We start from the raw sequence: 27,752 nt of genomic DNA on the forward strand, positions 1-27,752 counted from the left end.
CCGTTTACAATTCTATTAATTTTATATCAGTCAACGGGTTTAACCCAATTTTAACCGATTAAAACTCTTAATTATGATTTTTAAGCCACTAAATCATTAATTATTATTCTATTTATTACTCCTAATAAAAAAAATATATATTAAACAATTTGATGAATCATCTTCTCCCCTCTCCCTCCCGCGACGTTTAACCCTCCGTCTCCCTCCCCCTCACTTCGATCGCCGGCGATAAAGGCATGGGTTTCGCCGCTGACTCCGCCGGTGCCGGGAGGTCCCCAGAGGATGACGGAGGGGCGGAGGAGGGAGTCGCCGGAGAGGAGATGGTCCTGGCCCAGCACCTCGTCGAGCGAGCGCGGCGGTTCTGGTTCTGGTTCTGGGGATCTGGGGGCTTTTGGTGGTGGATCAAATCAGGGGAGTGTTGGATTTTCTCAATTATGGTTTTTTGATATCTGTTTTGGAATTGGGATTGAGATTGATGAATCGGTTGATTTTGGGCTGGATATTGGGAGGGGTGGAATCGAGAGGTGGTGGTGGGGTTTGAGGAAGGTGGGGGTTGTGGTTGAGGAGGAAATCGGTTGCTTTGTGGATATCGCCGCCACAGGAGGAGAAGACGGAGGGTTAAACGTCGCGGAAGGGAGAGGGGAGAAGATGATTCATCAAATTGTTTAATATATTTATTATGTTTTATTAGGAGTAATAAATAGAATAATAATTAAAGATATAATTAGTAACTTAAATCATAATTAAGAATTTTAGTCGCTTAAAATTGGGTTAAATCCGTTGACCGTTATAAAATTAACAGAATTGTAAATGGAGGACTAATTGTGACGATTTGAAATATACATGACCAAAAAATTTAAAAGATAAAGTTCATGATCAAAATCGTAAAATGATAATATGTTCAGTATCAATTTTGACATCTACTTTAATAAGAATACTAGTATAAATATTATTGGAATATGATTAAAAAAGTACTATATGAATATCATTGGAATATGATAAAAACTCGTGTGAATATTATTGGAATATTGGTTTTTATTTTGTCATAATGAGTGGATTAATAATTAATCATTATGTTAGTATTGTTAATTGCAAAATTGTAACGCTTATCTAACTTCCGAAACTACCCCTCTCTCTTTCTCTCTCTCCAAAGTCCAACCTCTCTAAAATCAGGTATCAGATTTTCGCGAAATAAACACAGAATTGCAGAAACAAATACCGGAGAGAGAGTAACACATCACCGGAAGAGATAGGGTTTCAAATCCTCCCCCAATCATAGTTTCCCTTCTATCAATCTCCCAATTCCACCGGGAGATTGATTGCTGCAGGCAACCACCTTTGGCTTTCCGGAGAATATCATTCTCACTCTTCGCAGCTTCCCGGGAAATTCCAGGTTCGATTTTCGTGACGCGATTCAGGAAATATCTCATTTATGCGTGCGGATTTGTATTTGTTTACGCGTCGTGTGTATTGCAGGGAATTTAATGGCGATTGAATCATTTTTATCCGGAACCATAGGTTTTTATCTGTATTGTGGCATGGATGGGGAAATTTATTAATACATATACGGGTGGAGGAGTTGGAGCTTTTGAATTCTGAATTTATTGAGAAATTTTATCTATAGTTGGGTTAAAATTGTGAGTTTCTGGTGGTGAAGTTGCGTTGGGTGTGTATTGACTGATCCATGGAGTCAGATGATTCAGGCCAATCGATGAGCCATGTCCAATGTTCTGACTGTGGGCGCAGCAGCTGTTCGATGACGGGCACGGCTTTATCCAAGCCGTGTCTCCGCTCTGTCAAGCGTAAGTATGATGATGTCGAGGATGAACACGAATTCACTGTGCCGGGGCTTGTTGTGCCGCAAAATGCCCGTGTGGAGGTAGAAAATGAATGCGTGGCACTGCGTGAAACAGTCTGCAGTCAGCAGGAGACTATCCAGGACCTCATTATGGAATTGGATGAGGAGAGAAATGCATCCTCTTCAGCTGCAAATGAGGCCATGTCTATGATTCTGAGGCTGCAGAGAGAGAAGGCAGAGGTTCAAATGGAGGCAAGGCAGTTTAAGAGGTTCGCGGAGGAGAAAATGGCGCATGATCAGGAGGAGGTATTGGCATTGGAGGATTTGTTGTATAAGAGGGAAGAGATCATTCAGTCACTTACCAGTGAGATTCAGGCCTTAAAACAAAAGTTGTTGAGTTTTGGGCTCACAGAGTCCGAAATCGATGGATATAAGGTTGTGGGCCAAAACACAAGCATGATAGAGAACCTGGAGGAACAATATGAGTTCTCTGCGTACGAGGTGTACCCATCTCTCAAGTGCAATATACATGAATCCCAGGCTTATCCAGATGGCGATGAGGAAAGTGTGGGCGTTGAGAAATATCCGTTTGGGGAAACACCACGCTCTCGGTATGAGATGAAGGATTTTGAGTACAGGCTCAGTGAATTTGAGCGAAGTCCTAAAACCATTGAGCCTGATAGGGAATACTTTGGCACAAGGAACATGCTTGAAAAGGTAATTGTTGGTCCATCTCCAAGACGACCTAAGCATCTTAGGAAGTCATCTACTGATAGCTCAAATTCACAATTTGGGATGGTTAAAGAAATGAGTCAAGATTTTGCCACAGATTCCCCAAAATTTGGTAGCAGTTTCAAGAAGACAACATTCGGGCAAGTGGATAGTGCATCTGAAGCTGGAAGTGACATAAATGACAGAGTTTACACAATAGATTCCATTCATCAAGGATCTGGTGTCATGGAACGTAAGGCTTCAATTGGATCCGCATATGACGACTATACAAAAAGTCCCCGGGACTCACTAGACCATTCTGATGTTACGGACCTAGAGATGCAGAAGCTGTATGCAAGGCTTCAGGCGCTTGAAGCTGATAGAGAATCAATGAGGCAAGCTCTTATCTCTGTTGGAACTGATAAAGCACAACTGGTTTTGTTGAAAGAGATAGCTGAGAACTTGTGCAAAGAAATGGCACCAGCTAAAGCAATGCCTATCCAGAAGAAACCAGCAACGAAGAGTTTTAGCTTCATTTCTTTATTCAAGGTAATGATAGTTGTAAATACTTGAATTATTTCTGTTGTGCTGCATTATCTGCAATTACACTAGATCAAACAAACATTAGTATTTGGAAAAACTTGATTAATATGTATGGTTAATTTGTTATGCAATCTAACCATCAGCAGTCTCACAATATATTGCCCTGAACAGGCCTTTTGTTACCTATAATTGTTAGTGGGGCAGGCCTCAGTGTATGTTACAAAAACAGTTGATTTGAGCTTTTTTAAAATACGATACCTACCAATAAGACCTACTTTTCCATATATTACGGCATCATGATACTATGTAGTTTGTGTTGTTATTAAGTTCTTCCAACTTTTATCTTTTCACTGTGTCTGCACACACTTGAGATCATCTTCTGGCTGTTAGTGTATCACGATAGATATATTATTCTCCTTTCTATAGTCCACATAAAAGGCACATACACTTTCAGAAGCTTAGCATACTGATCATTGTCTCTAGTAAGAATCCTTCATGCAGCACACTGGTCGTGTGTGAAAGCTGATTGCAGGACAATAATTTCAGCTACATCCATAAATCTTGCAAATAACATTTTCTTCATAAATGCTGACTATGTATTTCTCTTTGTTCAGTGGGTCATATCTTTTCTTTTCTGGAGAAGGAAAGCACGCAGAAGCAGGTTAGATACTGCACCATGGAATCATCTGACTAGCTTGTGGAGATTATTGGATATCAGATATTTTTCGCTCTATACTCTTTTTTGCTGTTTTGCTTGGTAGTGCTTCCTTATGCCTGCTGAATATTGTCGATATGATATCTGAGCACTGAAGGCTCTGCCGGATAAAAACTCATAATAGTAGCTATTCTCAAAGATATAATATATCTTAAGTGTTAGCCTCAGTGAAAGAATAGCTAGCAGTTAGTGAAGTAGTGGAGTAGAATCACTTATTGATTCTGATAATAGACATTTTCATGAGAATCAGGAAAAGCAAAAAATAATGGAAGATTATAGAAATTGTATGAGATCACCATTGTGCACTCATTATTTTTTTTCTGACTGTCTCAGGTACATGTTCGGGAAATCTGCCAAGAATGAAGGTTTGCTAATGCTTTTAGACAAAGGACCTCGTATCGGACAGCGCAGGTTTGTGTCGACAGTAAACCTGCGAAACTGAGACTGATCAGTCTTTCTTCAATCCCCTGTTTCCACACCCGTTTGGATGCTGAGTGCTTTGATGCTGCTTTTTTGGTGTTTCGATTGTGCGTGAAGGTTGTTCTTGTGGATTTGCTGCTAAGGGGATTGATTGGTCATTAATCACACGTCGTTGTGCAGTTTCGCTACTTCAATTTGTGACATAGCATACATCTCATTTGTGGATATAGGAGATGCACATTCTTGTCTGTTGATCAGCCAATGTAAGAATTGGGTTTGTGGAAATGTAGTCCTTGAGTGTGCCTTTTAGATAGTTCTCTGCTGTATATTACCACTCGTGCTTTCTATTTTTTCCCCTTTACTTCACACTATAATGTTGATTTGTTATTTCTCTTGTATCCCCAACTGTTGTTTATAGTAGGACTGATAATCCTCAACGCGACACAAACACACAAAATTTATGAGCTAGTATCATGTCTTATCGTATTTGTGTTCTTATTAGGTCAAACCCGATAAGAACATAATAATGCGGATTGGGTTTCAAGTTTGAATAACCCATTAATTGTTGGTTATTTTATTGCCTTCATAGTCACGACCATCACCATGTTGTCGGGTTATATATCATGTTCTGTGTCGGTAGTGTGTGTTATTGAGTTTGTGTTATTGTATCAATACAAATAGAATCGTGTTGTGTGCGAGTCGCGTTTGGGCTCTTCATGTTCGGTTGTTCAGGTTGAGAGTTTTCTTGACATGTCTTGTGAGTTTGTTGAGAAAGTTCCTTAGCTGGGATGGATTATGAGGTTACTGTGTATTTCAGTGAAGATCTTTTTAGTGTTTTGGGGAGCGAGAGGTCGGACTATAGGTGGATCATAATTGGACCAGCAGGTAGAGGTGCCCACGGTTCAGGAACCGACGGTTATGGTTTGGAACCGCCGGTTTCGGTTTTGGAAATTGTTGAACCGGAACCGAACCGCGAGGGTGTTTCACGGTTACAATTCTGGTTCCAAAACTGCCGGTTTCGGTTTCGGTTTCGAACCGGCGGTTTTTTACGGTTTCGAACCGCCAGTTTTTTTGCGGTTTTTTGCGATTCCAACGGTTTTTCGCGGTTCTGGTTTGGAACCGCCCAGAACCGGCGGTTCCGGCACGGTTTCGGTTCAAAAAGTTTTGAACCTGAACCGAACCACGGTTCAAGAATTGACGGTTTCGGTTCGGTTAAATTCTCACGGTTTCGGTTCGAAACCGTAACCGGCGGTTAAAACCCTAAACCCCAAACCGTAACCGCCGGTTCGGTAAACCTTGGGCAGGTCTACCAGCAGGGTCTGGATCGTCTTTCCACATTGATCCTAACTCGACCTCTGCTTGGAACGCGGTGGTGAGAGGCTCCAAGAAGTGGGTGCTGTTTCCTCCTGATGTGGTATGTGCCTTCAAATTTTCCTTTTTAAGTCACACGGTTAGTTTATTGAGAGATTTTAACAATGATTTCATCTTATTTTTAGTCTCTACTCCATATGCCTGATCACATTCACTATTTTATATTTATATTCTTTTTGTCACTAATTTTGGTTGCAATATTTTCTACTTATATGTATTACTAGTAATTTTTAGTTTTGCATATGTATGGCATGTTATCTTTGAACGTTTCCTTAGTTCAAAAAATTGTAATGATTGATATTTATTACAAAAAAAACATTGCTTAACTAATCGACAAGCACCCTCCGAGCACTTATTGAGCGTACATGTCAACATAGAGAGCACTCAACTAGCAATAACTACTTAGTGGGAATTTCATGGTTTATAAAATAAATTATGGGCTATATTGCGAATACCCAATTTAAGTGTCATTGCGAAAAATGTCCATTTAGCTTAAGGGCGTGTTAACTGTAGGAGATTTCCATTTTTAACATTCGGAAGAATTAAATTTTTAAAGAATTGAGCTATAATTAATCACATATATAATTTTTTTTCCCATTGTATAGTATCCTAGAATTGGCCCAAGAGTTGGTCCAGATATTACCAAAATAAAGACTTTGACCTAATAGAATTATGGATTGAAAAATTTATCCTTCCAACTGGAAAGGTGGAAAGATGTGGCAAATGTGTAAAACAAAGTTCATTTCTTGGTGTACTTTTCAATACACAAACAAATCTTATCTATTAGGCAAGATTTCAATTCTTCCTCACTTGGCATGAAAGTGCGGGCCCACCCCAATTGTAAGGCCCCCAACAATTAATTAGTGGAAGGTGAACAACCATAATTCCAATTGGGCCAAGAATTGTCCAATTCTTACATAGTGAACACGCTCTAATTATGAGAGCATCTCCAATGGTAGGCTAGCGACCGGCTAGCCGATTGATGTGGCTAGCCAGTCGGCTAGCCGAACCATTGGAGCAGGCTAACCGAATTTCGGCGAAAAAACCGGCCAAGGCTAGCCGATTGCGTGTGGCTGGCCGATGCGCTGGCCGCCATTGTGGCGGCCCGATCGGCCAGCGACGATTTTTAATTTTTTTTATTTTTTTTTAATTCTTTTTGAAAAAAAAAATTAATTCTTTTTTAAAATTTTTGAAAAACTATATAAACGCGATTTTCTTTATCTCTAAATTTCTGTACAAGAGCAACATCTAGCGATGGACAACAACAACCAGCCCAATACAAAATTAAGACCTAAAACAGAAACATGTCATTTTTTAAGACCCCCGTTCGGCTAGCAGCAAACTATAACGGATTCAAGGCATACTAACATTTTTTAATGTATTTTTTTAATAAATTAGTGAGGAGTAGAGTGGGGCGGTGGCTCGTGTGTGGAAGCCCGGATTTTTTTTTATTATGTAATTTTTTTGATTTTTAGTTAATGTACTTTTTTTATTTAAATAAAATTAATGAATTTTCTCGTATATGTCTCGTAAATTTAATTCGGTATGTAGTATAGTTTGAATTATTTTTATTGCGGCTGACCTATGGCTGGCCTAAATCTGATGTGGCAGGTGGATTTTTAGTGCTGCTGGCGTGGCAGAGAGAGAGAGTGGCTGGCCTATTGCTGGCCTATTTAGCATTGGAGATGCTCTAAAAAATGACAAATGTATTCATGATATATAATCCTTAAAGGAATGTCGAAAATACACTTCCTAGAATAGAAAAATAAAAAATACTAGATATAATGAAACCATAATTAAAGTTGATGGTAAAAACCTAAATTGACCTATAGTTGATAAAAAAAATATGTTATGAAATACTACTAGATCTAGATACTCTATTAAAAATGATATAGTATAAAATTACTTTTATGAATTTCACTATATGGTATCACTTCGGACATATTCAATTATTGAAGCTAGTCTTCCTTTAAATATTGCTCCTAAGTGGAGAACATTATACCATCATCTTTTGATTCAAATCCAAAGTCATAAATGGGGGCCATTTTCAGCCTCTTCTCTCTCTTTTCACTGTCTCTCTCTAAATCCTAAATCCATGACAATTGTGTGGACATAATTATACGTAATTTATGTACGTCCAATTTGTTTGTTTGAAAGCATGAGCCATATTGTCTTTCACATCGCAACACCTAATTTTCATAATCGCTAATAGACATTTTCCTCCTTTTAAATTTCTCTTGTCCTTTCCATCTTTTCATTTCATTTTCATCACTACATCTATATATATTTTGTAAAAAGGACAGCCTAATAAGTTAATAACTATAAAGAGGTTTTTTGTGTTCATTTGCCCATTTCTTTCTTTACAATTTTAACACACAAATTCAATCTATAAAAGAGTTTTTTTGTATTCATTTGCCCATTTCTTTCATTACAATTTTAACACACAAATTCAATCTTATTGCATAACACAAAATTAAAACACAAGCTCAAATTTAAATCATATTAAAAAGTTAGAAATAATGACCTAAAATGCTCTAAATTGTGACCTCCGTATTTTATAAATCTGAATTTTATAAAATGACCTAAAAACGCAATGAGATATGTGTCACCTAAAAATGATAAATCTGCGATCAATAATAAGATGCATAATTTATTGACCATTAAATTACATGATTTTGTGAACTAAATTTGGCCTTGGTTTTGCAATAATATATAGTACTTGTTTTGATCATATTTCTATTTTTTAAACTGATAATAATGTAGCTATGAAATCTTAATAAATATATGTTATATTGATATACAAATAGAAACTCGCAATATGTTCAAATGATGTTGGCAAAATCATATTTCTATACAAATACTCATTGAGAATAAATGGAGTTAGATTTAATGAGAGAAGACCAAGACCAAATTGGTGAAATTAATTAATGAAAAGTGAATGTAAAAAGAGGTGAAAATAGTGTGTAGTAAAATGATGAGGGGATGGTGATAGAGTGGGTGGACGTGGAAGCTGTAAAGAGACAGTAATAGATTTTTGGCACCACGTGTGTGGTGGCTCAGCTGTGGCCAGCCCACTGCTCCGCCGTCCCCACCGCCGTGTCTCTATCGCGTGCTTTGGCCGGCACCTCCACTTTTTGACACGAGACCAACACCATCCCATTTTTAATTCCATTTATATAAATAAATATCCCTAAAATTATGATTTTACTTTCCCTTTGTGAAACAAAAGAGTTCTAATTAAATTTTCATCATTTATCATTCAAATAAATAAATAATGGAGTACTCCTAATACTTAAAATTAAATTATATGGAGTTCTAGAGTAAATTGTCAATTAAATCAGAAAAGATGGTCAAACTCCAGTCACACCCACACTTTTCAAAAGCTGAAATTTAAATTCTAAAAAGATGAAAATTTTACAATTATCTCATCTGACTCCTTTATGCCACGTGTTACTCAATTTTAAACACGCCACTCACCTATAAACTGGATTAAAACCACTCGCCACGTCATCATATATTTCAACGGATGAAATAATTGCGAGATTTTCATCTTTCATGGCTTAATTTGCAGATATTAAAAAGTGTAGGAAGGACCAGAATTTGACCATCTATCATGATTTATTTGGCAATTAAATTGCTCTTTTTTTCTTGATAGTTGATTTTACGTAACGCTCGTCATTCTCATTGCTTACCGAAAATGTAATTCTATGATAATTCAAGTGAGTGTTGTGAGATAATTCTGGCCTAAATGTTTGTTTGTCTTTGTATTGGTTGCGTCTGACAAAAGACATAGAGGAAGATCGAGCTGAGTGTTATGATAGATTTAGGGTTTATAAGTAGGGTTTTGAAATTTGAATTGAGAGGTCAGAGGTGGGTGGCGATCCAGTTGAAGGTCTCTGACAATATTTGGCCACTATATACCATAATTATGCATTGATAGTATTGATTGGCACTGACATCATAATGAATTAATGTGTTATATGTACCAATTAATTAATATGTGAAATTATCATGCATTCATTCTAATGAATTTCTCACAAAGAAATTGTACTGAAAATATTGAAAGAAAAAAAATACTCCTACAAGAATCCATAAAACTAAATAAGTACTCCTAAATTAATAGTAGCTCATAGAATTTTCCCTAAATTATGCCCCTTTTATCCACACATATATATAGATAGTCGACTATAAGTGACTAAATGAGTCTTCGGTATACTGCGATATATAAAATTTCAAATCCTTAGCGTATCGAAATCTCTCAGTAAGGTAATATAATTAACGTACCAAAAATAATGATACACCAAAAACTCAAAAAATTCAGCATTTTTTGGTACGACAAGTCTGGTTATTACAGTATTTTTCCCACTCATAGTCTTTGATATAGAACATATGTATTTATCCTTATTCTTCCTTAATTAAGAATCACCTTCACAAATTTTATTTAAAAATGGCTATTAACTAGCTCGAATTCAAGGTCATGAGTATCGTAATAATATAAAACTAGAAAAGATAATTAGAAGGAAAAAAAATGATGACTACAACGATGATGAGACCATGACGAAGAAGAAAATACTAGAAATTAAATGGATAAAATCAAACCCAAACACCTACAAAATAAGCACAAAACAAAAAAATATACCATATATATATAATTGGGATCGAGTGACAAATTCCATATCTGAAAAGGAAAAGGAAAAGGAAAAGGTGGTACACGATATAGAAATTTGCATGCCCTAGCAAAGAGGCAAGCTAAGATGAAACGATGGCCATTCAATCACAATTTCATACCTAATGAAGTTAAACAACATTAATGTCAAAAGTTTGAATTATAGAGACACCTTTATCCTAACCCTATTCCATCTCGATGAGACTTGTCTTTATTCCACAAAATAAATTGAATGAAGATATGTATGCCACTTTGAGTTTTTTTAAGTGAAACCAAGTTTGTGTCATATACCCTTATTTAGTGATGCTCTAGTGGCTCACATTGAGTTAATATATAAGTAATTTCATAGACCAAAGAGGACATATGGTATCAAATAAGTAACAACAGTGCATAATTGGGTTGCATCACACTGTATTATTCGTGTTGGGAAATAAACACAGACAATCACGAATATAAAAGGAGAATGAACACAAGAAATTGTTTACCTAGTTCGATACCAAGTGTATCTATGTCTGGGGGCGATGTCAAGCAAGAGATTTCACTATATAATTTTAGGATGATTTTACAATGAGGGGACACCTCTATTTATAAGCAAAATAGAGAGCCATAATTCTAGTCAAACTAGGAAACATATTCCATAAGGAAATATCTTCTATGGAATAAATCTATCACAAGGAAATATACTTCTAGGAAACAAATCCTAAATATGGTAGGAGATTAGGCTTCATAATTAACAATCTCCCACTTGGAGACTAACAACTCCTACGCCACCATATCCTCGTGATCTCATCCCTGCATCCGCTTAGCATCGCCTAACCTTCTCTTCAAGTTCCAAGGCCAATTGAAGCTATGCATAGCTTCAATTTCTCTAAGGTCACCACCTTAGTAAACATGTCTGCTGGATTCTCACTTCCAAGTATCTTCTCAAGTTGTAGGATTTTCATCTCCAATAAGTGTCGAATGTAATGATACTTCAACTCCACATGCTTTGTCTGGATTCTTTGCCAATAGCACTCTGACTATCACTGTAGAGTCTGCTACTCTTGTTCTCCTTCCCATGTTCATCTAAGAAACTCTGCAACCACACCATCTCCTTGCTTGCCTCCGTCGCAGCTACATATTCAGCCTCCGTAGTAGACAAAGCAACGGTCTTCTGCAACTTAGAAGTCCATGAAATAGCAGTACCACCATAAGTAAATACATACCCGGTTGTGCTTCTTCTCCCATCAAGATCATTGGACGCCAAGTCTGCATCCACATAACCTGTCAGCTCGACATTCTTGCCATTGAAACATAAGACTCTTTCTGTAGTACCTCTCAAGTATCGAATGATCCACTTAACTGCTTCCCAATGTTGCTTGCCTGGTTCACCCATGAACCGACTCACTACTCCCACTGCTTGTGTAATATCAGGCCTCGTACACATCATAATACTGCCAATTGTTGAAGCATAAGGAACTTTCTTCATTTCAGCACGTTCTTCTTTTGTACTCGGCGACTCCTTCTTCGACAGCTTGAAGTGACTTCCCAAATGCGCACTTACTGGCTTCGAATTATCCATGTTGAATCTTTCCAAAACCTTATTAAGTAAGCAGCTTGCAAAAGATACAATTTCCTGCCACCTTGTCATGCTCGATTCTCATGCCCAAAATTTGATTAGCCTCTCCAAGATCTTTCAAGGAGAATCGTTCAGACAATTGCCTTTTCAACTTATCCATTACCTTTGGATCACCTCCTGCGATCAACATATCATCAACATATAATAACATGATAAGATAGCTCTTTTCAAACCTCTTGTAGTAACAACAATGGTCAGCGTAGCATCTTTTATAGCCAATCTCCATCATGAATCCATCAAACTTCTTGTACCAATGCTTTGGATCTTGCTTTAAACCATACAAGCTCTTCTTCAACTTGCACACAAGATTTTTCTTTCCTTTTACTACGAATCCCTCGGGCTGTGGCATGTACAACTCATCCTCCAAATCACCATGAAGGAATGCCGTCTTTACATCCATCTGATGTAACAATAGATTTTCTGCAACTACCATACTCAACACTAAACGAATAGTAGTCAGTTTCACAACAGGAGTGAAGACATCTGTATAATCAATACAGTATCGTTGCTCAAATCCCTTGACAACCAGCCTAGCCTTGTAGCGCTTGCTACCATCAGCTTCACCTTTGATTCGATAGATCCACTTGCAATGCAATGCCTTATTCCCTTTTGGAAGTTCCACAAGCTCCCATGTGCCATTCAGGAGAAGAGAGACAAACTCGTTATCCATGGAAATTTTCCACCTTCGTTTATCAGGGCCTTCTCCTGCCTCTGCATAATACTCAGGTTCACCACCATCAGTAAGTAACAAACAGAAATTAGAGGGCGAGTACCTATCAGGTGCACGTCGCTCTCTAGTCTGTTTAGGCAGCGGAATAATCGGTGGTGGAGTGCTTGGTTCTTCTTCAAGCACCTCTTCAGCATTCTGACTCTCCTTGCTCCCACTCGAGTTTGAGATGTCTAGCTCGACTAATTGGGGCTTAGAACTGCTAGAACTCGACGCCTCCAATCTATCCTTGTATAATACATGTTCATTGAAAATGACATCTCTACTGCGAATAACCTTACGGTTCTGCTCATCCCAGAGTCTATAACCGAACTCATCGCCTCCATAACCAATGAACGTACACTTAATAGATTTGGCATCCAACTTACTTCTCTCAACAGAACTAACATGAGCATAAGCAACACAACCAAAGATACGTAGGTAAGATAGATTCACCTCTTTTCCTGTCCAAACCTCCTCGGGTATCCGAAACTCCAACGGAACTGATGGACCTCTGTTGATTAGGAACGCAGTTGTATTGACTGCATCTGCCCAAAAATTCTTTAGCAATCCACTTTTCAACCTCATGCATCTTGCTCGCTCATTCAACGTTCTGTTCATGCGCTCCGCGATTCCATTCTGTCGTGGAGTTCCTTTCACAGTCTTCTCCATGCGAATTCCATTCTCTGCGCAAAACTCCTTGAACTCTGCAAGTTCATATTCTCCTCCATTATCGGATCTTAGACACTTCACCTTCAGCCCGGTTTCAGTTTCAACAAGGGCTTTCCACTTCCTGAAAGTACCAAACGCATCAGATTTACTCTTCAGAAAATAAACCCATACCTTTCGAGTGGAGTCGTCGATGAATGTCATATAATATTCAGAACCTCCTAGGGACTTCACAGGTGCTGGTCCCCATAGATCGCTATGGACCAACTCCAACTTTTGCATCTTCAATTTTCTGCCTCTTCTTGAGAAACTCACCCTTTTCTGTTTTCCAAACACGCAATCCTCGCATAGGCCAACTTCAACTGTTTTCAGGCCCGGCAGTAAACCTTTTGAGCACATTATCTTCATCTTTTTCTCGCTCATGTGGCCAAGACGACAATGCTACAAATCTGCATTATTTGCTTCACTTGCAAGATCAATGCAATCTTTGGAGTTAGTTTTGGTATACAACGTACCCTCTTTCTTACCTCGAGCTACTATCATAGCTCCCTTGGTAATCTTCCAATTGCTGCATCCAAATGTTACCGTGTACCCTTCTGCATCAAGCTGCCCAATCGAAATCAAGTTTCTCTGTAATCCAGGAATGTGTCTGACTCCATTCAGTTTTATTACAGATCCATTTGATGTCACTACCTTCACGTTTCCCTTTTCCACGATATCTAAGGGCTCGTCATCAGCCAGATATACTTTCCCTAAATTGCCAGAAACGTAGTTTTCCATTACCTCCACATTGCTGCATGAATGGAACGACGCTCCAGAATCCAATACCCACGATTCCATCGGAATATTCACACTTAGGACCAACGCCTCGCCATCGTCATCTGACATGGCAGCGTTTGCTGTATTCTTCTCTTTCTGATCCTTATTCTTATATTTCTTCGGTGACTCACAATTATTTCTAAAGTGCCCAAACTCATCACAATTCCAGCATTTAACTCGATCTAAATCTTTCTTGGATTGGCTCCTTCCTCTGGATTTTGATCTTCCACGATTTTGCCTCCCTTCGATCTGCCTCTCTGTTCTGTATTCAATACTGAACCAGAAGTAGAAGATCCTGATTTTTTCCGGCGAACTTCCTCACCAATCATCAGATCTCTTACTTTGTCAACTGTCAGGTTTGTCTCTGCAGCAGTAACTGCTGTCACTGTGCCAGCCCAACTCTCAGGCAGGGACGATAGCAAAATTAGGGCACGAATTTCATCAGCGAATTTTATATCAACCGAGTTCAGTTGCGAAGTAATCATGTTGAACTCGTTGAGATGTTGTTGCACCTGCTTTCCCTCTTGCATTCTAAAATTAAACAATCGTCTAATCAGATGTACCTTGTTTGCCGTTGATGGTTTCTGATACATATCCTCCAAGATCTTCATCATCTCATTCGTCGACTTTGCTGCAGTCGTGTGATAAGCCACCTCCTTGGACAACGATAGCTTAATCGCGCTCATCGCTTTTCTGTCCAGTAGCTCCCACTCCTCTCGTTCCATCTTTTTGGGTTTGGCTTTTAAAGGTTTCCACATATCTTTACCGTACAGGTAATCCTCAATCTGCATCTTCCAAAATCCGAAATTAGATCCGTCGAACTTCTCTACAGCAATCTTCCAGTCGATCCCCATCGTGATTTCTGCCTCTTAAACCCTAGGCTCTAGATACCAGTTGTTGGGCAATAAACACAGGGAATCACGAATATAAAAGGAGAATGAACACAAGAAACTGTTTACCCAGTTCGATACAAAGTGTATCTACGTCTGGGGGCGATGCCAAGCTAGGGATTTCACTATATAATTTTAGGATGATTTTATAATGAGGGGACACCTCTATTTATAAGCAAAATAGAGAGCCCTAATTCTAGTCAAACTAGGAAACATATTCCATAAGGAAATATCTTCTATGGAATAAATCTATCACAAGGAAATATACTTCTAGGAAACAAATCCTAAATATGGTAGGAGATTAGGCTCCACAATTAACCATTTGGTTTTAAAAATCGGATCGGCATTTTAGATCGCGAATCGATGTGTTATTCAGTTGAGCATTTGAATTGATATGAACATGAAACCGACTAGTTCGACTGGGAACCAAGCAACGAGTGAACTAGTTTATTTTGTTTTTTATTTAGTTCTTTTTTTGTAAGTTTTTTTTTTTTAACTGAACCTAGATAGCACATGCATTGCTTTAGATGACTCCTTTAACTAGGAAATGAGAGTGAGAGATTATTATTGAATATCATGATTTTGGTGTATAAATTTCAATTTGTTGTCATGTTTAGAATGTTTCGGTAAAAGCTTTTGTTTATATATTAGATATCTGAATTTCACTTTTGAAACATTGATATTATGAAGAAAGGTCAATAGTATATAAGTAAACATGAAAACACAGTTAGACCCACTTTATTAATTATTTCTACCGAAAATAATTCATAATGATTGAAATATAATGACACATTTACTTATTTCAACTGACAAAATGATTTACAAATTGTTCATTCCACAATGTTTCTTAATATCTTGAGATGAGCATTGAATGAGTTGTGCATTTGTACGACTCCCATTAAATTGGCGCATCACTTGACTAAAACATTCATATCTGAACCAATCAAACATACGTCAAATATGATAGGTGAAAAGAAATCAATAAAATATTGGTAAAACTTTATTCTAAAATTAATTTGCAACGAGAGGAGTCACTTACATGTAAATATCACAGTACGCTCAAGATTGTATCCGAGATTAAATTTATAGTGTGTTTAAGGGCATCCACAATGGGGTGGAGGATGCGACGCTCTAAGCCCCGCCCTATGCTCTGCCACATCAGCATTTTATCCTCCGCCCCTTCTACCTGCAATAGGACGGACTATAGCTCGCCCTAAGCCCCGCCCTAAGTATTTTATTTATTATTTGAATATTTAAACACTACAATATTTATTTTTTATGTTTGCAAACATATCAATTAGCAAGAATAAATATAAAGACACTTAAATTAAAGGCAAATGCTATTGTCAATATTTATTTTTTATTTTTTGTGCTTGCAAAAATGAAAAATTGTCAGAATTCATTATTGAATTTAGAGAGAAATTGAGATGAGGAAGAGAGTGGAGTGAAAAGTGTGAAATAAAGTAAAAAAATTGGTGATATATATAAAAGAAAATACAAAAAAAAAAATTAAAAATAAAAATAAAAATGTGTGCATCCTCCGTGTCATAGTCCGCGGATGATGCATAGGGCGCGGAGGATAAAATGTGCATAGTCCGTAGTGCTGCAGTGGTGGACTAAGGGACGGAGGATGCATCGTCCGTCGCATCCTCCGCCCCATTGTGGATGCTCTAATTCATGAGATTCAACTCCACGACTCAATCCTAGATGGATAATTATGGGATAATTAGTCATAGCTAACCCCCTATCACTAAAATAATCTCACGACTCAATTCTAAATTGTATATTGGTATTATTTTATCTTGGAAACCGAACACCACCTTAAATGATAAATTTGTAATTAGTCCACAAAAAATTCTAACATTTTATTCACGAGATTACTATAATTGTCATTTCAACGCAAGCAAGTTAAATAAAGCTTATTAACATTTTCTTAAATTAAAATAAAAATTAAAAAGTGATGTGCATATGCGTGAGAAGCCAAGACATGGTTCAATCATCCCCTTTATCCTATCTTTTGCATTTATGTCCCGTAATTTTCATCAAAAGGTAGAAATTCAATTATCACAAAGTTTAGGGGCTCACATGCAACTTGACCACTCTTCTCAAATTTCTCCATCGCCCTCTCCTATATATTACTCCTGCATAAACCCTCCACATTTATGATCAAACTTCAACAACTTCACTCTCTCTCTCTCTACTTTCGCAAAATGTAAGTTCAATTCGTTAACTCTGTAGAAAAAAAATGCAAATTGTAAGTTCAATTTGTTAATTCTGTAGCAAAAAATGATGAATCAGTGTAATCGAATTTAATCAATTTGCAGAAAATGGAGAAGACAGCGAATTCGGCGACGAGTCTCATCCGGACGAAATCGGACCAGCTGGTGGAGACGATAGCGGCGGCGCTGGGCGCGATAAAGTCTCCTGGCGACGCGGCGGCGGACAGCAGCGGCAATTTGTCGCGGATCTCGAGCCGGCGGCTGACGGCGGCGTCGCCGGGGAGGAACACGCACATTCGGAAGTCGAGGAGCGCTCAGCTGAAATTCGACGTCGACGATTTGAGCGGCGGCGCCGCCCTGAGCCGCGCCTCCAGCGCTAGCCTCGGATTTTCGTTTAGCGGATTTGCTAGCTTCACTGTCCCCGCCGATGATTTCGCCGATTCAAAGCCGTTTAGCGACGACGAGATCGGTTAGTCCTCTCCTCTCTCACTCATACATTGCAAATTTATGCATTTAATTTTTATTTTTTGTAGTTGAAATTAAATGGATGATTATTTTTATGATATGCAACCGAAATTAGACGCTTGTTTTTAATTATTTACATATAGATTGTGAAAAGGGTGGTTGAAGACTAAAAGCATGTGATATTCTCTCTCTATATACATATGCATGCATGTGTAAAAATTGAGCCCATTTTCTTATAATAATACATATATGTATATTAAAAATAATACTATATTGTAAAAAAAAATCAAGCTAATAATATTAATAACAATAATACGGCTCATGAGCATTGATGCGTTTCTTTGGACATAGAATTAAAGAATAAATATTTAGTGAATTAAATGAAGTGGGAATAAAGGAGATAAGCAATAAGAGAATAAAGAAAGACTTTAAAAGAGAGGATTGCATAGCTGCATAGGAGTATAAGATTTTGCTTGAAAAGAGAAATAACTCAATTATAATGACGACTAGAAAAGGAATTCGATTCACTACTAATGGAATGGGGGAGTAAATTTTAAAACTAAAAACTCTTTGTTTTTTCTCGAATTTCAGTTCTTCCTGGTTCTCCAACTTTTGACAATTGGTAAGGACTAGAGATGATTTTGGATAATTTATACGAAATTAACAATGAAAAAGAGCAAAAATTATATGGTACCATATTCCAAAGTGGATGAAAACACATGCATGAATCGTGAATCTAGCCAAACCACTTGATCACGTTAAATTTAATTTTTTTTAGAGTCACAAGAACTTGCATGAAAATGAAATTATTTTTTTCTATCTGTCACCCCCACACCAAATTTCGGCAGTTTCGATGATTCTAAATGACATTTTTATCTTCAAATTTATATCACTTTCTGCAAATAAGTCATGAAAGACGATGATGGGACGAAAATTCTACATGATGAAACATATAATGTTCGTTTGATAAAAGGTGATATATAGACTATAGTAGACCAGCAGTCCTAGTCAATGATTGTGTGGGTGTGTGTGTGTGTCAATTATTTTAGAAGAAGCTCAGATTTTGATTATGAAATTCAAGAAAATTAGGTACTAATTGAGATTTGGGTGCGGGACACAAAATTCTCCACCAAATCAAATAATTGTAGCTCATCCTATTTATCTCACTACAATTGTAAGGTCAAGAATAGTTTGGCGACATAAATGGGGTCCCTTGCTTTGCCAAGGACATTCGTACATTTCATCTTCTATTTGTGTAGTCGTAGTAGTACATTTATGGCTAGGGATTCATGATTAAATCAAAATCTTCTTATCTTCAAACCATTTACACCAAACTTAAACTCATTCTGAATATTTATCATGTCAGAATATAATTTTACTCCAACCAATTACATGAAATAAATTTTACATTATTTTTTAATATATGTCTCGTAAATTTGCAGTAGCTACAATATAAACTCATATTTGGTGTTGTTACGTAGAAAAAGCAAAAATAAATTTGAATATACAGTTATATTGTAAAAGTTTTATACACCAAAATGAGATTTAGTGTATAACTGTAGATGATCTAAGTGGATCGGCTCTTTTAAAGGTAACGAACTGTTAAACACTAATTTTGTCCAAAACTACCAAAAAAATAAGTAAAAAAAGTGAAAACCAGCTAAAGATCGACAGTGTTTAGCTGAAACCGTTATAATTCCTTTTGAAACTAAATAACCAGCGGCATTCTATTTATGATCTCTGTTTTTACAATTTTATTTTTCAAAATAAAATAGAAAAAAGAAAAAAAAAACTTTATAGAATAGTTGCTTTCTACTCAAAAATAAATTCTGACGTTTTTTTTTTCCAAATTTTTTTATGTATAAAGTTGAGGACGAGAAACTAAAATTCATACACTAAGATCTATCACTATTGTAAAAATACCATTTTCAGTCCTTCCTAAACACATTTCCGAGAAAAACAAGTCTATCTTCTTTTTTGTGATGAAACTATATGAATAAAACTTATCTAACAACAGTAACAATAATACTGCCGCCATAGCAAATCTATTTTGCCACTACCATTTTAAAAATAATTTCGGGCTATGCTGTATGGAATATTTGTACTAGAAAAATCATTTTAAATTTGACTAAGCCCTATTAAGCCTAATATATTAATTATTACAATTATAACTGATTTTACTTAGCTCCGCTCACTAAATTATGGAAAATGTCGCCTTTCGATGATATCCAAACAACAGAGATATTCTCTGTAAACAAAGAGGTCTAAGAATCAAACACAATCCCCAGTCGTGTGAAAGCATTTCTATGGCAAACACTATATCATGTGTTTTGGTAAAATGGCTGCAGCTGAAGATCTTGAGGCAGGAAGGCACAAGAAGAGACTCCAATCAGAACCCACAATACCAATCTACCTCAAGGTAAACATACACACTCATATATACAGTACTCAATAAACCTCTTTCGAGATAGCATACACGTGTACAAACGCAATTGGTCACAGCCCTGTACTTTCTAGAAGGAGCCACAGAATTGATGTGTGATACCATCTATTTGGACAGGGATATTAATGGGATGGAGGTGTTTATCTAGCTAGAGATCAATGCAAACTCAAATCATTATTGCTATTATGTCATCTCAGGTTCAGTCTTGTACAGAATCTCATTTCCCATGGCATTTTTGTACAAGACTTTCCTATATTCTATTTAGAGAAACAAATCTAACCATTGCTATAGTCACAAAGCATGATCTTAGGCCAGAAATAGAATGCTTATGATGATGAGCCTCATTTTCTTGCAATTGCCTTTAACATACACATCATATTCTTGTCTTCTAAAAATGTGCAGTTCACAGATGTAACTCACAAGGTGATTTTAAAAGGCATGACGTCGACGGTGGAGAAGGATATTTTATATGGGATCAACGGCTCTGTTGCTCCGGGGGAAGTTCTGGCTCTGATGGGGCCATCTGGAAGTGGAAAGACTTCGTTGCTGAGTCTGCTGGGAGGGAGAGTGAGAGAGCCTGCCCATGGTGGCTCGATCACGTACAATGATGAACCATATTCCAAGTCCCTAAAGTGCAGGTAATGATCTGCTCTGTCCCTTTAGAGAGATTCAAGGACAGTAATGATGACATTGTGAATCCACAGGATAGGGTTTGTGACTCAAGACGATGTTCTGTTTCCTCATCTTACGGTGCGGGAGACGCTGACTTATGCAGCTCGGTTGAGGCTTCCAAAGACTTTGACGAAAGAGGAAAAAGATAAAAGAGCATCGGATGTTATATACGAGCTGGGGCTAGAGAGGTAACTAGGGAGGTAGTTTTGTCAGTTAAGTGCAAATCTTGTGAAATTGACTGACCCTGTCAGCAATGTATGTCAATACCAGCTGTCAAGACACTATGATAGGGGGCTCCTTTGTCCGGGGTGTCTCGGGTGGAGAAAGGAAGCGTGTGTGCATTGGAAACGAGATAATTATCAACCCGTCCCTCTTGTTCCTGGATGAACCCACCTCAGGCCTTGATTCTACGACTGCTTTGAGGATTGTGGACACATTGCACGATATAGCCGAGGTACTGTGGAAGTATACATACAACACAAGGGTTAATATCTAGAAATAAGGCGCCGTCTACATGAATTTGAAATTTTTACACTGACTTTCAAAACATTGCAATTATAACACCACCTTTTTAATTTGTGTCTGATTTGACAGGCTGGGAAAACAGTGGTGACCACGATTCACCAGCCATCGAGCAGACTCTTCCATAAGTTCGACAAGTTGATCCTTCTTGGCAAAGGGAGTCTGCTTTACTTTGGCAAGGTGTCGGAAGCAATGGTTTACTTCTCATCCATAGGCTGTTCCCCTCTAATTGCGATGAACCCTGCAGAGTTCATGCTCGACCTTGCAAATGGGAACGTAACAGACATTTCTGTCCCCTCGGAATTGGAGGATAGAGTGCAAATCGGGGACTCCACAACAGAAACAAAGAGTGGAAAACCAGCTCCAGCAGTTGTGCATGAGGTAAAAGATATTCATTCAGTCACCAAAGAAATTAAGAAACTATAGAAATCACAGCTCAACCAGTAAACTATATGCATAGAAATTAAGAAACAATAGAAATCACTATTGCTTTCCTCATATGTTACCACTCATCAGCAGTATCTTGTGGAGGCCTATGAGGCACGGGTTGATGAAAGTGAGAAGAAGAAACTTAAAAACCCAACACCTGTTGATGACGAGATTAAGGCCAAAGTATGTTCTGCAAAGAGAGAATGGGGAGCAAGCTGGTTTGAACAGTACTCCATACTATTCTGCAGAGGACTAAAAGAACGGAGGCACGATTACTTTAGCTGGTTGAGGGTAACTCAGGTTCTTGCAACCGCAGCTATTTTGGGATTGCTATGGTGGCAATCTGGCAGCAATAACCCCAAAGAACTGCAAGATCAGGTAACTAAACATACTTTCATCTTCTAAACCTAAGCTCATTCATAATTCCTAAACTGGAACTATAATAGAAATGATGAATTGTGTAAGCAAAACTATATCCGTAAATAAATTCTGTAACAACCTATCCACATCAATATTAGATTGTTTATTCTGCAAAATGAAATAATAGTATGCTATAAGAAATCGAGAGAGGAGATTCAAATAAAGGCTGGTAGCATAATATTTCTAGTCAAATGAAGTGAATTAATATGGTATGTTCATCAACAAGCTAAGGAATAAAAAATTAATCTGAATGCAAAAAAACATTTGCAGGCAGGGTTACTGTTCTTCATTGCTGTGTTCTGGGGATTCTTCCCAGTCTTTACAGCCATCTTTACATTTCCCCAAGAGAGAGCCATGCTAAGCAAGGAACGAGCAGCTGACATGTACAGATTGAGTGCATATTTTGTGGCAAGAACAACAAGCGACCTTCCGCTTGACCTAATACTGCCAATACTTTTCCTCGTGGTTGTATATTTCATGGCAGGGTTACGAATGAATGCTTGTTCCTTTTTCCTCACTGTAGTGACAGTCTTTCTCTGCATTATAGCAGCTCAGGTATGCCCTTTCTCCATCTATGAGATTTTTTTGGCAATATACATAACATGAATCAGTATCATAAGAGTAAAAATGATGGCAGGGGCTCGGGCTAGCCATTGGTGCCACACTGATGGATTTAAAGAGGGCAACAACTCTGGCTTCGGTTACAGTAATGACCTTCATGTTGGCTGGAGGATACTTTGTGAAGGTAACCACGTAAATTATGAAGTGAATTAATTTACTCAACAATTAATAGGGATGAAGTAGGAAATAAATGTACACTATAACATAAAGTTTAAACTTTTTGCAGAATGTTCCAGTGTTCATATCATGGCTTCGCTATCTCTCCTTCAATTACCATACCTACAAACTTCTCCTGAAAGTACAGTACGAGCACATAAGTGACACGATCAACGGGGTCAGAATAGACGACGGTTGCAAGGAAGTTGGAGCACTGCTAACAATGGTGATAGGCTATAGGCTACTAGCTTACCTATCGTTGCGAAGAATGAAGCTCCAGCCAGGATCTTAGTTGTACACAAAAGCAATATTATTAAAGGCCTTGTGACAGTGCAGTTTTTTGTTTTCAAGGCTTTTGCTAGCTAACAAATCATCTAGCCACAAGACTATATTGAAACTCTTGCCTCGAAGAGAGGTCGTACAACCACCATTCCGCTGAGATTAGTTTAAACATCATTGCATGGATTTCTCTGAAGATACTTTTGCAGGATTCACTCAAAGACATGTTTCCAGCAAATTCTGACAAGTTCAAGCAGTGCCATGAAAGTTTTTCACCCTCTTTTCTAGGCTATGTTTGGTTTTCAGATTGTATTTAGACGAACAATAGGGAATAGGATTTTTCCTCAAGATGATTGTATGTATTGTACTAATGTTTGGAAACGTTTGCCATTCCCAATGAACACCCAAGATGAAAATGAAAATATTCCTCATCTGGGGTTGGTCGAAGTATGTGTATGTCAATCTCGTTAATCTACAATGTAATATTAATTTGGTATGGAACTGCAGTACATGACTTACAGCATCTATCTCAAAAGTAAACTCCTCAATAGTATTACCAAAACAAACTCAGGCAAAAGTACCTCAATTTGGTTACTTCACCGCTCTATCGACATAAGGAAAAGGTAGCTAACAGCATTTGATGGCATCTTATTGCTCTTTTTTAGGACTGTTGATTTGGTATGCTTTCCTATTGAGTCTCGACATTTTTGCTAGTTTTTCATGCTAAAGTCCTGAACCAACCAAGTAGCTGAAGGAGAGCGGTATCAAGCACAGGGTTTTTCTTCTCGAATCCTGCATTGAAGTGGAAAAGGAGTTCAAGAACACGAAACAGTTACAGTTGATCTACCTTTATGAAAATCTAGACAAATAATAGGTTGTTTGAGGATACTGTATTAAGTTATGAGAAACAACTTTAGAAAACTGACCCAAATCAGCCGCCACTCGATGTGCACACATAACTCCCGAAAAAGCTACAGCTATGACACCTTGCCCAGGAAAGCAACTATCTCCCACACAATACAAACCATCAATAGCCTGCAAACTCCATCAGAAATGAAGTAGATAAGTGGCAGAGATAAGATCTGATAAAACAAGTCAACTTCGATGATTGATTACGACAGCAACAGTTTATCTTTGGTTAACGTACCGTTGTGTTGAAGGGCATGCCCAGTAAGCCCTTCGGAACATTTCGAGGCATTGGACCATAAGTGCCACTATCACGGGCCAAATATCGCCGATGTGTCTTTGGTGTCCCCACCTGCCATATTCAGAAGCATCACCGACATAATAACAATTTGTGTCTTGAACTGACATGGACAAGAAATCATAATATTTTGTCCAGCGAAGATGCAATCACAATATAAATATTTTCTCCTCCCTCTCGTCAGGCAACTCTTAAATTATTTATTAAAGTAGTTATGTACAGTGAAATTATTTTAACTTTAAGGAATTCATCGCTGGAGTGATAAACAGTATAAATCTAGAAGTTACAATAGAAAAATGTTAAGCATCAACTCCGAAACCAATGTTGTCGAGTAAGTTCCTGTACCTCCTTAAATACTATAGATGACTTCAGTCCAGGGAATAGTTTCTTCTCGAGCCTGTTAATTATCTCTCCGGCCACACGTTCCTTCTTTTCTTCATAATCCTTGCGCGACAGACCCTGTAGAAAGATGGAAATTTGAATTAAACTCTGAAAAGTTCAAAAAGAAAATTGGTAGTAAGAAAAACTAATGCTTTTAATAGAATAAGAGATATAAAGAAACCTCCCAGTCCTCAACCGAAGAAGTCGTGAAAATGTGAAGAATGTGGTTTCCTTCTGGAGCCAATGATTTATCGAGGACAGTTGGAATGCTTAGAAATATACTTCCATAAGGGATTTCCAAGTTTTTCCAGTCATCCTAAGATTAATAAGGTAAACCAAATTAAATAATTACTTATATAACAACTAATACATAGGCTGTGCATTATATGATACAAATCTACACAATACCTCTAGGACGAAATGGTGGCAATCGGTATCTGGTGGTAAAACATCAGCTTTAACCCCCACATGAATAGAGAGAAAAGATGGTGCTTTAACATATGCCTCCTGAAACTTTTTTTCTTCCTTGGGTAAATTTTCTTTTTTCAAGAGCTTGCCTACAGCAGTTGTGTCAACAGTTTCATATATCACATTGATATGGAAGATAAAGCAAGAGTAAACTGAGTTTTGGAAACTCACCGAAGGTATCCCATCTAGTGGCATTTGAAATTATGGTTTTAGCATAAAATTGCCTTCCATCTGATAGATTCACCCCCACCTGTAAAATGAGACAAGTGAACCGTGTCTTTCCTTAATGATCTCAGGGAAACAGACCATGAAACACAAAATGGAAGGAAGTTGCTGGTAAACTTACTGCTTTTCCGTCTTCTATGATAATGCTGGTAGCATTTGCCTTATAAAGTATCTCGCTCCCCTTTTTAGTCAAACCCTTTGCTAATGACTTTGCAATTTCTCCAACTCCTCCGACAGGATAGTTGATCCCACCAAAATGTCTATCACATACAACCTAGAAGAGAGGAATTTCAGAACACAGGGTGTGAAAGGAAAGTAGGGGAAATAAGGGGATTAAGTAGGGAACATTCTGTAAAAAGATTAATCCCCATTAATGACTAAAATCTAGATGGAGCAAGAATAATAAAATAGATTACCATGCTTGCATTGATCATAGGTGTCCGCTTACCATTAACCGTACTCACAATGAAACACTGAAAAGCAAGAAAATTGATGACACGGATTAAATATTTTTAGTCCAAAAGGTTAGTTTATTCATAACATACTAGGTAAGTTCACCTCAGCATCAATAAAGGACAGCAACTCAGGATCTTTGATATACTTTCGAGCAATGTCACCAGCATTTTGGGGAAGATAGTAGGCTGAGATGAATAGTGAAAGCACCAATCAGCATAAAAGAAGCATGCGAATTTTGCAGTTTATAGCAAGGTTATTCGATTATAAATTTATATATCGGAGTATTAATAGCCTAAACCCATTACTATGTTGGCTCTTAACTTATATCATGGGCTAAAGAGTAAAGACCTCCAACAACAGGGAGAATGCCCAAGCAGAACAGATTACTTATATCAATAGACAGAAAAGGAAAAAAGTGGATATAAATATCCACTAATATAGTTTACCATGTTATCGTCATTATGAGAGAAAGTTAGTGCAAACCATATAAGCAAAAAAACACCAATCACCTAGAGTCAAGCATTCAACAGGCTTCTTAAAAAATTGCCCGAAAAGGTAGATTGGCTCCTCCAGTGACTTCAACTCCAATGAGTTCAGTGCATTATAGACCTAATCATATATCCAAGTGAATGAAAGGTTAATTCAGACATTGTGAACAACCTAAAGAAGCAAACAATCACTTCAATCAGAAACTAACCTGCCAGCAGACACCGTAGAATTTGAGAATCCCTTCTTTCTCATGAGGGAATTTACTGATAAGTTCAGAAATAAACTTGTTATATTCTCTATGTACTTGGACAGAGAGGCCATTAGGTAAATGAAAATGAACAGTGGTGGGATCAGGTATCACTTCCAGCCTAGCTCCCACAGCTGCTAATGCTTGTGTGATCAAATTCAGATTTCCCTGCAAATACAATGGTGCAATTGAGTTTCAAGAGTGATGATCACATCTATACAACAGCATATTCAAATTTCCCTAGTTCTCACTTCTCAATCATTGGGCATTTCTACGCAAATTACTACATTCTTCTCATTCCCCCAATAAATGAAGCCAAATGCAAAAACAAGCTAACCTTATCGCTGAAACCAAACATGACCGATGATCCAACATCGAATTTAAAGCCATCCCTCTCATAAAACCCAGAGCTTCCTCCAGGAATCACATACTTCTCCAAGACCAAAACTTTCGCCCCTTTCACCGCCAGCTGTGTCGCCGCCACCAGCCCCCCAATCCCGGAACCTATAACAATTGCATCATAGGAGCAGCTATCCCTCCCACTTGTCCCAGAAGTCTCTACCACTTCCCCAACATCAACAGCCGATTTCAACCTAGAAAGACTGCTCCTTTTCTCACCCTTACCCCTGCTGGCCCCAAATTCCAACCCATCACTGCTCGAATTCAAGGAATTCAAATGGTTTAAACAGAGAATCCTGCGATTTTGGTTTCTGGGGTTTCGGCTGCTCAAAGGCTCAGGCTTACTTAAAATTGAGCGATGGAAAGAAACCCCAGAACTGAGGATGCTCATTTTGAAAATTACTAGTATTATTCCAGAAACAATAAAAATCCGGAGATTGTCAAGAAAGTGATTCTTGCAAGAGCTTATTAGTTTGGCAGTTTGAGGTATTTTGGTGATTGAGTTAGGTTGGGTTTAGAGTGGTAGAGGCGGCCTTTGGATTCAGGCTTTAATGGGGAACTGGTTTGGAAGTATTTGGAGGGAAATTAATGGCGAAAGTAGGAGTTGAACTGTAGATGAATTGGAATCGATTTGGGGAAAAGATCCCATTTACAGAGTGATTCTTCCCAAGATGAGACAAAATTCAGACTGTGTTCAACTCTTTTTACCGGGAAACAAAATATTCCACTTT

The 27,752-nt window shown here is 37.8% G+C and overlaps 3 protein-coding genes across 6 annotated transcripts; 2 read left to right on the forward strand and 1 right to left on the reverse strand.

Annotated features, from left to right (window-relative positions):
* Positions 1-1,143: 1,143 nt before the first annotated feature.
* On the forward strand, positions 1,144-4,585 carry LOC125214302 (myosin-binding protein 7-like). Its single transcript, XM_048115258.2, has 4 exons — positions 1,144-1,393; positions 1,477-3,058; positions 3,667-3,713; positions 4,101-4,585. Exons 2-4 carry the CDS (start codon positions 1,685-1,687, stop codon positions 4,207-4,209), a joined length of 1,530 nt encoding a protein of 509 aa, XP_047971215.1. The 5' UTR covers positions 1,144-1,393; positions 1,477-1,684; the 3' UTR covers positions 4,210-4,585.
* A 12,426-nt stretch (positions 4,586-17,011) lies between these two features.
* On the forward strand, positions 17,012-23,599 carry LOC125211691 (ABC transporter G family member 22-like). 4 transcript variants are annotated; one of them, XM_048111588.2, is made up of 11 exons: positions 17,012-17,138; positions 17,251-17,614; positions 19,959-20,029; positions 20,456-20,691; positions 20,758-20,913; positions 20,996-21,179; positions 21,320-21,628; positions 21,764-22,054; positions 22,367-22,651; positions 22,734-22,841; positions 22,944-23,599. In XM_048111588.2, exons 2-11 carry the CDS (start codon positions 17,254-17,256, stop codon positions 23,163-23,165), a joined length of 2,223 nt encoding a protein of 740 aa, XP_047967545.1. In that variant the 5' UTR covers positions 17,012-17,138; positions 17,251-17,253; the 3' UTR covers positions 23,166-23,599. The 4 variants fall into 4 exon arrangements, with proteins under 4 accessions (XP_047967545.1, XP_047967546.1, XP_047967547.1 ...); XM_048111589.2 differs by having other exon boundaries at positions 21,767-22,054; XM_048111590.2 differs by having other exon boundaries at positions 21,779-22,054.
* Positions 23,600-23,604: 5 nt separating this feature from the next.
* CRTISO (carotenoid isomerase) lies at positions 23,605-27,698 on the reverse strand. Its single transcript, XM_048111593.2, has 13 exons — positions 26,960-27,698; positions 26,584-26,790; positions 26,396-26,495; positions 25,989-26,071; positions 25,847-25,903; positions 25,552-25,704; positions 25,377-25,455; positions 25,146-25,294; positions 24,919-25,053; positions 24,702-24,815; positions 24,300-24,410; positions 24,079-24,187; positions 23,605-23,944 (listed from the first exon to the last, which is right to left on the reverse strand). Exons 1-13 carry the CDS (start codon positions 27,410-27,412, stop codon positions 23,871-23,873), a joined length of 1,824 nt encoding a protein of 607 aa, XP_047967550.1. The 5' UTR covers positions 27,413-27,698; the 3' UTR covers positions 23,605-23,870.
* Positions 27,699-27,752: the final 54 nt, after the last annotated feature.

This window comes from Salvia hispanica, chromosome 3 (genome assembly GCF_029641045.1).
Source record: "Salvia hispanica isolate PSC_SH4W2 chromosome 3, Shi_PSC_v1, whole genome shotgun sequence".
NCBI classification, from domain to species: domain Eukaryota; kingdom Viridiplantae; phylum Streptophyta; class Magnoliopsida; order Lamiales; family Lamiaceae; genus Salvia; species Salvia hispanica.

Bases quoted from the DNA above. Each gene is read 5' to 3' on its own strand.
- CRTISO (XM_048111593.2), bottom strand. From the start codon at position 27,412: ATGAGCATCCTCAGTTCTGGGGTTTCTTTCCATCGCTCAATTTTAAGT. The intron at 26,496-26,583 runs GTTAGTTTCTGA...ATATATGATTAG, and splicing joins TCTACGGTGTCTGCTGGCAG to GTCTATAATGCACTGAACTC. The intron at 25,904-25,988 runs GTGAACTTACCT...CTTGCTTTTCAG, and splicing joins TGTCCTTTATTGATGCTGAG to TGTTTCATTGTGAGTACGGT.
- LOC125214302 (XM_048115258.2), top strand. From the start codon at position 1,685: ATGGAGTCAGATGATTCAGGCCAATCGATGAGCCATGTCCAATGTTCT. The intron at 3,059-3,666 runs GTAATGATAGTT...CTCTTTGTTCAG, and splicing joins GCTTCATTTCTTTATTCAAG to TGGGTCATATCTTTTCTTTT. The intron at 3,714-4,100 runs GTTAGATACTGC...TGACTGTCTCAG, and splicing joins AGGAAAGCACGCAGAAGCAG to GTACATGTTCGGGAAATCTG.
- LOC125211691 (XM_048111588.2), top strand. From the start codon at position 17,254: ATGGAGAAGACAGCGAATTCGGCGACGAGTCTCATCCGGACGAAATCG. The intron at 17,615-19,958 runs GTTAGTCCTCTC...AAATGGCTGCAG, and splicing joins GTTTAGCGACGACGAGATCG to CTGAAGATCTTGAGGCAGGA. The intron at 20,692-20,757 runs GTAATGATCTGC...GTGAATCCACAG, and splicing joins TCCAAGTCCCTAAAGTGCAG to GATAGGGTTTGTGACTCAAG.